Source organism: Aulonocara stuartgranti (assembly GCF_965226115.1).
Source record: "Aulonocara stuartgranti genome assembly, chromosome: 17".
Taxonomy (NCBI): Eukaryota; Metazoa; Chordata; class Actinopteri; order Cichliformes; family Cichlidae; genus Aulonocara; species Aulonocara stuartgranti.
The window spans coordinates 32,543,784-32,558,227 of NC_138953.1; the positions used below are offsets into that span (position 1 = coordinate 32,543,784).

Here is a 14,444-nt window from a genome sequence, read left to right on the forward strand (position 1 = left end):
GCGTGCTGCTGGCAAATTTTTGTGCCGACTCCAACAGAGGTCGGCGACAGCAAAGGATTGGATACTCCGACTTGGGTCTAGCACAGTGCCACATTATCTGCCAAAAGAGGAACATGGCGAAATTTACTGATGTGCACTGGAGAATATTTTTTGATTATGCATGACCTGCAATTACTGGAGGATATAGACTGAGAAAGCAGCAATCCTGATCATGGCAGGGATTTAATGTTTTGTTTGACGTATGTGCCAGCTTTTTCACTAGCTTCCCTTTAATGCATGTAATCATTCATTCAATTGTCATATAAATACAGGGAGACAATTGTCCTTTACTCCTCTCTTGTTTTCATGCAAGTTGAATTGATTTATGTTCACTCTCAGTGTAACAGTACTAGCCAACAAGTTTTAAAAATGTAAATCAGATATAAAATTTTCTACCTGCATGAAAGATCAAATTTGTTGCCACAGTGTTATTTATTGGCCTTAGTGATAATAGTTGTTTGTTATTGATTGAACGAAACACTTTTTAAACCTTTTTTTAAAGCTTTTTAAACCATTTTCAGACCGTAAGTTTGTTGTTTATTTGCTTTTGTTTTTTTTTTAAATACAATTACTGTTTTAGTCTTCAATTCAAAACCTGTGGTCATCATCAGAAACAAGCTACCAAGCAGCAACCACCACGTCACTGTCATTTTTTGTAAACATAAATAAATAAATAAATAAATAAATAAAATGCATCATTAGGATGTGATCACAACATCCTGTGCCACAACACAATGAACACAATCAGCACACATTCATGGAAAGAAAGAAGTTTGAACGTATTGGTCTTAGAGTCAAACAAATTTAGTTTTCTGTTGTATAAAACATTAAATATAACATAGCAGGAGCAGAGCTTTGGTTCTTGCATTATTTATAGAAGCTGACTGTGGCTGAAAGACCTGCAGTGGTTTACTGAAATGACTTATGGGTAGGTAAAGTGCCCTCATCCTACCTCCTCTATAATAAAAGGTAGAATGAGGGCATAATTTTTATTTTGTATGTAATTATTTTTTTGTATTCCATGAACAATTTTTTTACATCAATACAATCTGAGATGGGCATACAAACAACCACGGGGTGTTTACCTTCACATACACCACCACACACCCTGTTATCACCTCAAAAAATAAGATGCCATTGAGAACATTATTTCTACTGCGACAAAAGAGCTGTTTGTAAAAGCAAGGCTACCACAAGGCTCCAAATAAAACATTATCATTGCTTCCAGTTGTGACAAATATCCACTGTTTGTCTCCCTCTGAAGCATGCACATATATTACAGCCCACAAACTACCATTTGTGTATCTTGGAGATTGTAGCGGTACCCTTTGACTGGCATTCTGTTAATTCGTGGAAAGCTCTGCTATTTCCAAGATGACGTTAATTAATCTCATGTTGGAATTCAGAAGCTGAGACATTTCATGTTTAAAAATTTTGCACTGGTACAATATATTTTAATGCCAACTAGGGCAGCCAGATTTTTAAGTCATGATTACTGTGATTAAAATGCATCAAGGCAACAACATTACTGTGATATGAATAGAAAATGTGATAAAGGGTTTTGTCTTTTGTCTTTTTTTATCAAGTTAAGTCAGTATAACTTTAACAAAGGCAAACAAAAAGAACAATTACATAATTATTTCACATGTCCTTTAGTGCAGCGGTCCCCAACCCTTTTTGCGCCACGGACCGGTTTATGCCCGACAGTATTTTCACGGACTGGCCTTTAAGGTGTCGCGGATAAATACAACAAAATAAAACTAGTACCGGTACCGAAAAACAGAAGATTTATTCATAACACACGTGAAAAGACCCAGGAAAACTGAGTTAACGATAAAAACGATAACAAAATAACGCTGAAACCCGATAAAAACCCTGAAAACCATACATTTCACACCTGAGCGTCAACTCTCGCGACCCGGTACCAAACGACTCAAGGACCGGTACCGGTCCGAGGCCCAGGGGTTGGGGACCACTGCTTTAGTGGTATCAATATTTTATTTTTAAACAGCATGTTTATAAACAATACAAAGTTATCACATTACTTTCATCTAGTTATCAATTGTCTACTTTTAAGAAGTTTCTACAATACTGGGAGGCAGGTCTACTCAAAATGCCATACACACCTTGAGTAGACCTGTTTTGTGTGAAAGTGGTGTAACTGTGGTTGGTTTACTCTGATCTGAATTCTTTCATGAGTTTGTAAGCGTGTAGCCTCTTTCCAAGATGTGGGTTTTGTTTCACACAGAGAAAAAGCCCAAGCAAACTCCAAGTGAACCAAGTGAGAACATTGAGTCTGCTTATTGGCTAGATGTTACTGGGGCAGCAGCAATAAAACAAAATGAAAAAGGTACTGTGTTCTTGATAACACGGAGAATTTCTCTAAACAGTATATCTGGGTGATATTTCACAGTTCGTCGGACTGAGGTTAGATCACATTTTAACTGTAAACAAACTGCTCTGGAGTTTTTCGTGAACTAGACCCAGACCACTCATCCATAGGTCTCAGTGCGGTTGTTCTGCTCAGACAAACTAAACAGTAGAGGTGTGAAAACACCCTGAGAGACACATAAAAGTGAAAGAGACTAGCTTACAGAGTAATACACCCACAGAGAAGGTGGCAGGAAGAGACAGAGACAGAAAGGTAAATGACAACTGTGTGAGAGGCTTTGATAGAGATGAAGATTATGTATTAATGTGTGACAGAACATGTTTTCCTCTTTACCATCCCCCAACACCTCCCCTGCGTATGCTGCTATAATCCCAGGGGTGAAGGTTAGTGACCACTCTGACCTCCACATCCCCCTCTGCAAGAGAGTCAGATCAACCAGAGCTTCTCTGTGCAGTGTCTTTATTGCTACCAGAACTATATGACATTAACACAGTATCAGTGTACACATATGTGAGATGCATAAAAACACCTCTTCTATTCTGAAAACATGAGACAAGAAGGAATGCTACTGTGAATGAAAGGCAGGGAAGGTTCATCTAACAAACCAAAAGAATAGAATAAAGCAAATATTTCAGAATTCAGACAGAACATCTGTCATTATAAAAAGTAGATTTCATAGCCTTGTAGTACAAATTACAACTCTATCCAAAAGCTTAGCTTGGTTTTGGGGTCATGAAACACATTAGCTAAAAGTAATCACACCACATAAGCAGGACAGATGTGACAACTGCACAATCTGGCCATGAAAATCTTTCCAAGTTCTCATCCTAAGTGGAGAATTAGGACTATTTTTTCCAAGTTAATCAATAATGGGTTACGTCTTATTCTTAAACTAGGACTGTGTTCATTTCTCTATACATTTCTATTGGATTTAATCCCATTCTCACCAGCAGAATGGAGGAGTAATGCAAAAAAAAAAAAAAAACTAGTGTAATAAATCAGTTCCCAAATAAAACTTTCATAAACGTCTGACAGCTCCAGCTAACCAGTGGTGCCCAGAGTGGTGCTCAAAGCCAAAGGCAGTTCCCATTTTCTGTGTATAAACAAACCATTCACTTTGACTTTGGAGTCCAGCCTTACTCCAGCGCCCTGACAGGAGGCTGACAGACAGTTTTAGCCTGTAGGTGGATGAATCAAAGCAGCGAGTAGTGCAGAGTGAAGACTAAAATTCCCACCATGAGGTTGTATGCCAGCCAGCCATGCTGCAGTTTACAGCCATGTCTGTCCAGACTACTAATATACTTGGTGAAGAACTTGAAGGATAGCAAAAAGACTAATGCAACAGACCAAATGACAAATGTGGTAACAATAGCCTCGTCTGTTCTTCTTTTATAGTGTTAAACACTGCCCTGAAAAGTGTTTTTGCAAAACATACTGATGTTGATTTAGCTGACCTTTAACCCTTTGAATTTTGTCCTTTTGAACATTTGTCTTATTCTTGAATTATGTAGCTCTGACCAGCAACATCTATCAATTCATCCATGAGACCAAGCAAACGGTTGTGCTACATTTTCCCATACCCTTTCCTCAAACAATGAGCTCATGAGAATGGGATAAACGGACGACTCAAAACCTTAAGTGCAACAGCTTGAGTCTGCACACAACAGTCATACTCACCTGTGTTCTGGCCATGTTTGCAGGCACTCGTCTGCAGAAACTGCTCCTCAGTCTGGCAGCTCTGGTCCCTGGTCTGAGTGGTAGTGTTCCTATGAGGCTCAGGCAGTAGAGGGGGAATGGGCTTCCACAGAGGCTTACCCTGGTGCTGTCCAGCAGAGTTGCCCCTTTCCTGAACATCCACTGGAGTTTCCTTCTGGTCCCATTTCACCGGCAGCGCCTCAGCTGAAGCAGAGGTCTGAAGATGAAGCTGATCAGAGCACTGATCTCCATGTCTGGGTTGCACCTGTTGATGTTGGGTGTCCGAATGGAGTTGGCCTCCCTCCATCTCTGGCTGAACACCACTCTGACAAGAAAGCCAGACATGACAACATAAGACACACAAATAAAACGGACTGCATTTATAATTAAAGCCACTGTAATCTCCATGCTCCTGTGGGTACTGTGGACATCAGCAAGAATTGCTGCCTGCCACTGTGATATATATACAACCACTGGAGGGAGACAAATCCAAAAAATCTTTAACTGCTTTAGATAGTAGCTGTCAAAGGGAAAGTGACTAACACTGTAGGTAAAAAGGGCAAGCCACTGCAGTGATGGATACTAGCATATGTGGGACTGCTTATGAGACAAAAGCTTTAAATAACTTCTTTATAGTTAATAGGTTCGTCTCAGGAACGCACCCCTGATAAAAGGTTCTGTTTGCAAAGGGAAGCCAATTAGAAGAAAGTTGGCTTGTTTTAGACAGTGGATGAATATAAAGGGCTGCACCAAGGTCTAGTGCATAGTAAATAAAGATTATTTTAATCAGTGTATCCTACAAAGCTACTCTAGCAGAGTCCACTCATATGGAAAAGATATATATAAATCTTATAAGGTTTGTATCTGTCTTGTGTGAAACTTGTATGAAAAGCACACAAGAGTGAAAACAGATATAAGATCCCTTGAAAAATTATATAAATGAAACTTGTACGTTTTGGATACTTACTAAAACAATATATGAAAGTAATGAGAAAGTGGCCACTTTCATGAGTAAATCATATAAGCCTTATATGATTCACTATATGAAGTAGGCCACATCTTATGCAAGTCTTTTATAAGTTTTTACTATTTCTTTTCCATCTGGGCAAGAATTTAAAAAATAGTTTGAAATTATAAATGTTACCTAATGAAGACTGAAAATTCATGCATTCATAGACAAGTAAATTAGAAGAGAGCTCCTTAAAAATACAATTAGTAGCTGTCTTTGTCCTGAATTAATGCCAATTGTTGGGCAGAATGAAGGACCACAACAGCTGGCCGTGTATACGTCTCTGCGCACATGTCTCCTGAGCATCCAGAAATTTTGTAGAGGAACATTAACCTTGTCTCACACAGCTACCCCCCAGCAGATAAGTGACTCCCCATCAACTCCTCAATGTGTGCACACACAGCATGTTTGTCTGTGTGTGTATTTATGTCTCTTAACCAGACCTCCTTTCTATCCAAGTCCCCAATCTTAGCTCCTCTGCCACCCACCAATTTATCCTCATTCCCTCTCTGTCTGTGTCTGCCTCGCTAACTCCTCGTGTCCCCGCTGTCCTTGAAGAGGGATAAATGACTCCACATTAACTACATTACAGCACATCACCACAGGACAAGTGGGCCGGTTGGACACTAAGGCACAAAGACATACAAACGGACACATTGCCATATCGTGGCTTAAACAAATAGCTGCAAAATAGCCCAAAAAATATCCCATTTGTGCAATACACACGTAACCTAATGAACCCAGTGGACCCAGACAGATTTATTTCAACCAATGGTTCAAGTGCAAAGATGAAGGGAAAGAAAAAAAACACAGTAAGTTTTTACTTTAAGAAAAAGAGGGAAAAAATCACCGTCATGAGCTGAAGAAAAAAACATCAGGGAGTGCCACCATTCACTTAGAATTTCAATTCATCTGCCAGTCAATCAGTCAACTATTCATGATTCATTTTCAATGGAAAGTGGTGAGCACAAAGCACAAGAAAGAAGACTGATTAGAGTAGGTGGGCGGGCTATGAAATTCCACTCTTTTAAAAAAATGTCATGTGGAATAAAGAATAAAACGAACAGGTGAAAGCGGTATCAAAAAAACCCAAAAAACAAAACAGATAAATCAGTCGGATGATTATTTAACAAGACTGATTTTCATATGGATATTGACAGCAATATGTCATTAATCACACGATGAATGGTATTTAATCATGAGGTCTATAACTTCAACAAAAAAAAGATGCAGGGCTCTAATGAAGATTTGTAGATTTGCATTTGTATATGGGCATTTACAGTTTTTGGTTACTGCTTGGGCTCTGCGCATCAGCAAACCGAACCAAAACAGAATAATGAAAACTACATATTAATAGGGTTTACAGTGGTACTAAAAGAATTGTTCGAGATATAGCCCCTTTAATAAGGTGATCAAATTGCAAAATTTCAAAAACAATTATTAAAGATTTTGTGTCCTGTTTCGCAGTGAGGCTTCTTGTTATTAAGAAAATTAACACGTGAAGAGTGAAAAAGTAAAGAAGATGTTAGTTGAGCTTCAAAAAATGTGCAAAATACACAGAATCCTCACAAAGTAAAGTGTCAGTTTGCCAAAAGACAAAATTTTGGCAAGAATTCTTGGAACAGAACTCTACAACAATGCATCTATATCAAAATTATGAAAAAACAAACATGCAGAAATAAGACAAAAGGAACAGCTTATGACCCTCAGTATAGCACCTCATTTGTCAAACATGGTGATGTCATGCTTTGCTGTCAGCAGAGCTGGTACACAAGAATTTATTGATAATTAAACGACTGACAGATGAAAAAGGATAAACACTGCTAAACATATTCAGGCAAACGTGCTGAAACACAACAGACAACCTATCATCGTTCAGTGGGACAATAATCCTTAACAAGTGGCCAGAGCACCCAAAAAGCTTTTCAGGGTGAAGAAAGTCCTTGCGTGGAGTCGTTGTTACATAATCTCAGCCTGGCTGAGCTGCATTTCACTTGCTGAAAGGGCAGACCTACTAGATTCACTGGTGTAGATACAAAGAGTGTTGAGATTGACCGCCAGGCTAGAACATATAACATGATTTAGTTTATGTCTGATTTATTTTTAAACCCCTAAATGTTGGCATCATGTGTAAAGGGCTACAGCTCCTAAACTATCCTCCCCAGTGATGAAAAACAACTCAAATTAAAGCTAAGACTCTGCACTTTGTCGTATTGACTGTTTGGTTTTTTTTCTCCAAATTTCCTGGCCGTCTAAATATCCTTGTCTAGACTGCAAATAAGCTTCTATTGTAACACAATCACTGACATATTTTCTCTTTTTCACAATAAAAATACTAATTGTATTACCTGGTGTATCTGTACAATTCCTATTTCCCATATGCAAAGGCTGTGGCACACTGTAATGACTGCAGGCACAATACACATGCTACAAAAAAAACACAAACAACACAGGGGCTAGGACAAACAAAAGGGGGTACTTAAAGGGAAATATATAAGGACAGAATTCAAGTTTTCCCTAGTTCACATCCAGTAAATTTTGTAACATGTGGCAGGAGTTATTTCAATAATAGGTTAGGTTTCATTTGGGTCTAACATAAATGAAGTGTGACTTTACAATCAGACAGGCATTGTTAGATTTTCTTTTGTCCAGTACCTGTCTGCGGGGACAGTTAGAGCTCTTCCTCCCAGCTGACTTCTGGGCCTTCACCATGCTGCCAAGACTGGCCTGCTGCCCCACACGTTCACTACCAGCATACACCTGTAACCTGCAACAACACTCCACATGAGCCAAGAACTGGACTGAAAGAATTAACTTCTGCTGGAAAAGCCACTAAAGCATGAAAAGCTGTCTAAAGAATTAAACAAATTATAGTTTCTCATATCTTAACTGTGCACTGTTTTCTTGTTTACAGATGTACACTTGCAATACATTTGTAAAGGATTGTTTGTGTGCAGATTACACAAAGCCATGATACATTATCAACATCAGCGAAGCAGACTAGTGAAAGAATTGTAAGTCACACAATCTAAACTTTAAATAAAATGCTACCAATGTTGCCCATTTAATATCATCTTCCACATGCGTTAGTCTTCAGAAAATGTGGGAGTTTTACAGAAAGTTGATGAGAACAGTCTGCAATGTTACCATGAACCAATACACTACATGATTTGCACCATCTCTATGTGTGCATTTGTAACGGAGTACTCTGGCTCATGAATATTGTTTCTCCTAATTGATATGCAGCATATATTTCTTCTAAGAACACCTTATAGTTGTAACCATTCTGCAGCAGTGTAAAGATTGATTCAATCTGCATTAAAATAAGTTGTCACAGGTAATTCTATTGAAGCAAGAATTGGTGCAATCAGCAAACCCAAAGAGAGAGAGAAAATGTGCATAAAATACTTTTTTTTTTTTACCCATTTTTGCAACACTGTGGTGTCCAAATCAAGAATCTGTAAGAAAACTGGTAGAAAAAAAAGTTTCACTTCTTAAACACAGCCACATAAGTTACAATACAACATGTAGAAAACACACCCATAACAAGGTCTAATATAGATACTGGGTGTGTGGAATCTGAAACTGCTTTTAAGTGGGCTTTGTTTTGTTACAAGTTTCCTTTTGATACAGGAACTGTATTGGTGGAAGTGCAGAGCCAGTGGTTTTGAATGAGTTACCCACTTGAGTCCTTTATGAGTCAGACTGAGAACTGCAGTGCCAAATTGTTGTGGATGCTGTAAAGATACTTTTCATTGGTTGCTCTGTATCATAACAAATCTACCATAGCTTTGTATTACAGATTTAGGTGTGAAACAGTATGAGTTGCTGCCCTCTAGTGGTCATTTAGACATCATATTACTGGACGTATTTTTTTAACATAAGATCATCCAGCTTCAGAGGCACATGCTGAACAACCTCACTTTTCCAAAATTTGCCATCTTTTGCCATAAGATCTAACAACAAGAAGCCTACGTTAGCTGTCACTGCAATCTGCAGAGTGACTTTTGTTGTTTTTTGCCAGAGAACAAGTTTTAAATGTATGAAGAGTCCAACGTTGAACTAATAAGGTGCTGCAAGTGACAGTGGCTTGAAGCAGTTTGGCTATGACATACTATGAGCATCCCAAATTTGTGGTAATTTGGATTTAAGAGACAGCAAGGAAACACAAAACAAATTGGATGAATATCAAGAAGGGAAAGCACAGATCACCAACTGAAATTAGATCACATCAACTCTATGCCTGAAGCAAAGATGTAGTAGCGAAGATTTTGAGATTTTATACTAAGTTTATTAAGTATTGAAACTAATATTCTGAAATTAATCACTATGACCTTCAACTACAGGGAAAGGGACATTAGGCAAACAGCGACAGTTGTGTCAGTAGATGCAGCGGGGGCCCCGAATGCTTCAAGACAAAGCCAGTGTCAAAGCACGCTGTCCCATGTACAGGCATGTCCCCCACTCAGAAACACTTTAACTGCTACTGAAACTCCAGCAGAGGGAGACAAAGCATGTAATGAAAATGGGGTTTTTTTAGTTTAAAAGTTTTATAGTGTTTTCTACAAGACCAAGGGCTTGAAGATAGCTGTCACAACGCAACACACCTCTCAATGCAAAAGATGTTTAGTATACCTCAAGTGGGGGCAAAATTATGCCTGGCCTGATGGTTAAGAACAGCAGGCGAGATGCTGTTCTTAACCATCAATGCAACTCTGTTAAATAAGTCATATATATATATATATATATATATATATATGTGTCCCTCATCCTATTCATGTAGCCCCTTCCGCCGGGGTTACTTGCGTAGTAGCATTCCAACAACGCCCTGTTTTCGTCCCTTGCCCACCGATGCCTTCTTGTTCCAGTAGCCCACTTTTCGTCAGGGTGCATAGTGTACAGGAACATCTGTGCCGAGTATAACCTAGAAGTCCCGAGGTCAAAATGGGAGATGCCCCCAAGGGTGGTGGAGAATGACCGAGCTAAGATCCTGTGGGACTTCCAGATACAGACGGACAAAATGGTGGTGGCTAACCAACCGGACATAGTGGTGGTAGACAAACAGAAGAAGACGGCCGTAGTGATCGATGTAGCGGTTCCGAATGACAGCAATATCAGGAAGAAGGAACACGAGAAGCTGGAGAAATACCAAGGGCTCAGAGAAGAGCTCGAGAGGATGTGGAGGGTGAAGGTAACGGTGGTCCCCGTGGTAATCGGAGCACTAGGTGCGGTGACTCCCAAGCTAGGCGAGTGGCTCCAGCAGATCCCGGGAATAACATCGGAGATCTCTGTCCAGAAGAGCGCAGTCCTGGGAACAGCTAAGATACTGCGCAGGACCCTCAAGCTCCCAGGCCTCTGGTAGAGGACCCGAGCTTGAAGGATAAACCGCCCGCAGGGGCGCGCTGGGTGTTTTGTGTGTGTGTGTGTGTGTGTATAGAGAGAGAGAGAGAGAGGGCGAGAGAGAGAGAGAGAGAGAGAGAGAGAGAGAGAGAGAGAGAGAGAGAGAGAGAGAGAGAGAGAGAGAGACTTTATATATAGATTGTTCCTGAATTTACATTTCTAGTGTGCCAGGCATCGTTAAGAACCACAGCACGCCTTTTCATCTCTGGATCCCGACTTTTAGCACTAATGATGAACCAGTCAAGCACTATGCAATAATGCCACAGCAGAGGATACTTGCAATAATGGAGCAGCTACTTAACAGATGAGCTCAACTAGAGTGGAGCCATGGCTGGAGACATAGAAAATGTCAGTCTGTGGGAATGCATTTGTTTTTATCTTGTCTATCTAAAAAAAAAAAAAAAGGAAAGGACAGCATGGATGCTACAGGTCAACAGTAACAAAGTCAGAATTTCTAACAGAACTATTCAATTAAATTTATGTATTTTCAACTAAAATTAAGAGCAGGCATATTAATACATCATGCACCTACCCAGTTAAGCTCTATTTTTATCAGGAGGGAGATTAACACCAGCCATTAACTATAATGGGAAATGAGGACTTTGACCGGAAAGTCTGTCTACCCTGCCGACTACTGGGGAGTAAGGAAACAAGCTCATTTAAAATTTCTGTTTCTTTATTTTAAAAAAAATAGTAGAGTTAACCTTAGTTAATACAACATATAAAGGCAGTGCTAAATTTGAAGCTACTGTGGACTTATCCCCCTCCTATCCTTCACTGCTCAGCAAAAAAAGATCTTTGATCTTCCTGAGTGTAATTTGTACACCATGTTTGTGAAAGTCTAAAAACATCTAATACTGGTGAGGAACCCTACATTGCTCTTAGTATGCATTTAAGAAAAACTGTCTATCTATTTTGTGTTAATCCATTAGCTCAGTGGCCCCTCATGACCTGCTTAAGGTATTTCTCAGTGTTTCACTTAATGCATGCTGGGATGCATTCAAGCACTCTACTATCCTGAATACGAATATATTATTACAGAAAACAAACACAGATTACAAGTTTCTGTCACTCTGACCACAAAGAACTATGCATGCAAAAGTACATTTGAAATTATCTAAGCATCTGAGTTTCATACTAAATCTAGAACTATCAGAAATGTTTGTTACCGTTTTCCAATCACATCTACAAGACAAGTACTATACAGCAAATTGACACATAAGTTTATCTACATATTTGAATATACCATAGTATCAAAACAGACACACATCTCGACCCAAGACTAGCAGCACCTAATAACTGATAACTCCAGCTAATAATGCCATTCTTCCCAGTCTGCTGGAGCTGACCCTACCACCGTGGACACTGCCTTAGGCTCCAGTCATTGAGTCCTAGAGATCAGTTGGTGACCTGCTGGATGTCAGTTACTCACTGACCAGTCTCTAGGCCTGTGTGACTGATACCTTAAAGAGGCATCATGTACTGCAAAGGCTGAAAACAAACACCTTTAACAACACACATGTCAACAACACACAGGGGACTCTCACATTTGTATGGCAACAGACAGAGGTGGTTATGAAGGACTGATCCGTGTTATGACTCTGGTAATGACACCAATGTGGCTCAGACTGGAAATGGCGATATTAGCATGGTTAGCACATTGGCCTAAAATCATGTTATTTTCCTCACATTTATCAAAATGTCAGATATTTTAAGTAGTTCTAAAATTCTACTTTTGGGGCCATCAATCATCTTTCACTCCATTCTAATGTATACTAATGTTTACCTTTTAAATATATTGGCAGCCGTGATTATTGTTATCCTCACCTTTCATGTTTAAAAAAACATTATCTGTTGAGAAAACTATGCATTGTACATCTAGTACAGTGATGCTCTGTGAAATTGTCTCTCAGAAAGAAAACGATGCTCCACAAATGCTGTAAGACCAATTTCAAAAGATCAATAAAGAAGAAACAGGTTTGAAAAAGGCATTTCCTTCCATCCTCCTCAGAACAGTCCTTGATAAACAACTGCTGAACAATAGCTGATAATGCAGAAAAAGATGAATGATATGAGCTTGTGTTTGCAATGAAAGGCTGAGCTGGGACTAAATTGCCTGAGGCACTTGGAAATACAGTCTCAAAGCTGACAATCTTAAGAATTAATCACATGTTTCTTATATTCTAAAAATAAGAGCTCAACTCTTCTCCTCTCCTATATACTAATATAACTCTGAACAAATCACCCACTACCTGGCTAGTATGACTCACTGCCTGAGTACCATTACCATTTCCAGCTGTAAAATTTCAATTCAAATACTCCAGTATACCCATTCCCAGCAAAACAAGCAGGCATCCATTGCTCAGTAGTTCACAAATTACACCTGAGTGTGAGTTTCAGCTGTAGCGGCAATCCATAGTGAATTCTGTTAATACTATGATGAATCCAATTTGTAAACTGAGTTTCCCATCTGGGAACATCTCTTATTTTAGGAGAAAAATCATAATTTTCCTTTTGAGAGAAAATAGATAAGGTAAATTCACAACAGAAGAAAATAACTTTTTCTATGCTGCAGTGAAACCTCAGCTTTCTATGGTATAGCAGATAAAGAAATATTTGCTACATAATATTTAAACATCTAAGTGTGCATTATTATAAGATGTACTGCTTATGTAGCACCACAGCCATTAGATAGATGGCAGCAATCATGATCTACTAGTCATTTCCTGTGGCCGCTGGAGAAGACTTCCTCCTAATGGACGAACTCTATACACTGACATGATGCTAGCTGCTGGCAGGTATACCAAGAATGACTACAGCACAGTATGGAGGCAGTGATATTGTGCGCTGCTTGAATGTAAACACTTTCCACACGGTGAATCACAGAATGGACCGTTTATATACGGTGGTGGTGACCCTTTCCCTTTATTGCTTGTATTCTCGAAAATGTGCAATATGTATATAGGAAGAGGACGTCCACTTGGAGGAGGTCCACTTGGAGGAGGTCCACTTGGAGGAGGTCCACTTGGAGGAGGTCCACTTGGCCGCCTCAAGTTTTCCAAAAGTATCACTATCCAAAATCTCCAAATTTTTCTCCACATCCGTACTTTGAAAGTCTGACTGAAGGACAGGGAAAGACACCTCTTCCTTTAAACAGCACTCTGAGTAGTGAAACCAATTGGTTTAACTACCAGTACCTTTGCACAGGTGCAAGTTAAGCATGTCACATGCACCAATGTTCCCAGGATGTTGGCTTTTGAAATGTAAGCTACTAACAGGTTTCAAGGTGAGCTGGGCCCCAGAAAAAGTAGGATGTTGATCAAGAATACGGCAATCCACTATTTGGATCTTTTGTATTGATCTTTTTCGTAGGTCCCATGTTGTCACTGATATTACCACCTACCAGTGACAACAATAACAGTTCTCTGATTTTCTGTGTTCACTTCACCACACAATCAACCAGAGTGGGAGCTAATGTACCACAGAAGATGTTAACAGCAAAAAAAAAGAATAGTTCGGAGGTGTTTCACACCTACTACACCAGCAGCTTTTCTTGAATATTTCCAGAAGTTTTACACTTTACCACAAACTCTCCTCAAATAAGTTGGCATGACTGAAAAGCTCAAAGCTCTCCGTCTCAGTCAGAGACGTTACACAGGGTAGAAGCTGGAAGGACGTTGGTTTGGTGTAACTCTTGCTGGAAAGCTTTTACTGGACTTGAGTAACATAAGGTGTCCTCATTAACTCGATTCATATTATTGCACTTCAGCTGTCTCCTGTCAGCTCCACACATACACACACACACACACACACACACAATGTGTGAGAGGAAGGTGAAGAAAAACTAACGCAATGCAAAAATAATAATAATAATAAAACAGCAGGTTGCAGTTGTCTAATAACTCTTAA

At 39.4% G+C, this 14,444-nt stretch overlaps 1 protein-coding gene across 12 annotated transcripts in view; it reads right to left on the minus strand.

Annotated features, from left to right (window-relative positions):
- znf800b (zinc finger protein 800b) overlaps nt 1-14,444 on the minus strand; it is a 32,636-nt gene that overhangs the window by 11,039 nt on the left and 7,153 nt on the right. For 5 of the 12 annotated variants that reach the window (XM_082510155.1, XM_082510161.1, XM_082510152.1 and 2 more), the window contains exons 2-4: nt 8,558-8,604; nt 7,791-7,902; nt 4,109-4,451 (exon numbers count right to left, since the gene is read on the minus strand). In XM_082510155.1, coding sequence (XP_082366281.1) covers nt 4,109-4,451; nt 7,791-7,847 — 400 coding nt within the window. In that variant the 5' untranslated portion in view covers nt 7,848-7,902; nt 8,558-8,604. The remainder of the gene's footprint in view (nt 1-4,108; nt 4,452-7,790; nt 7,903-8,557; nt 8,605-14,444) is intronic. The other 7 variants (XM_082510159.1, XM_082510160.1, XM_082510163.1 and 4 more) reach the window with 3 other exon arrangements.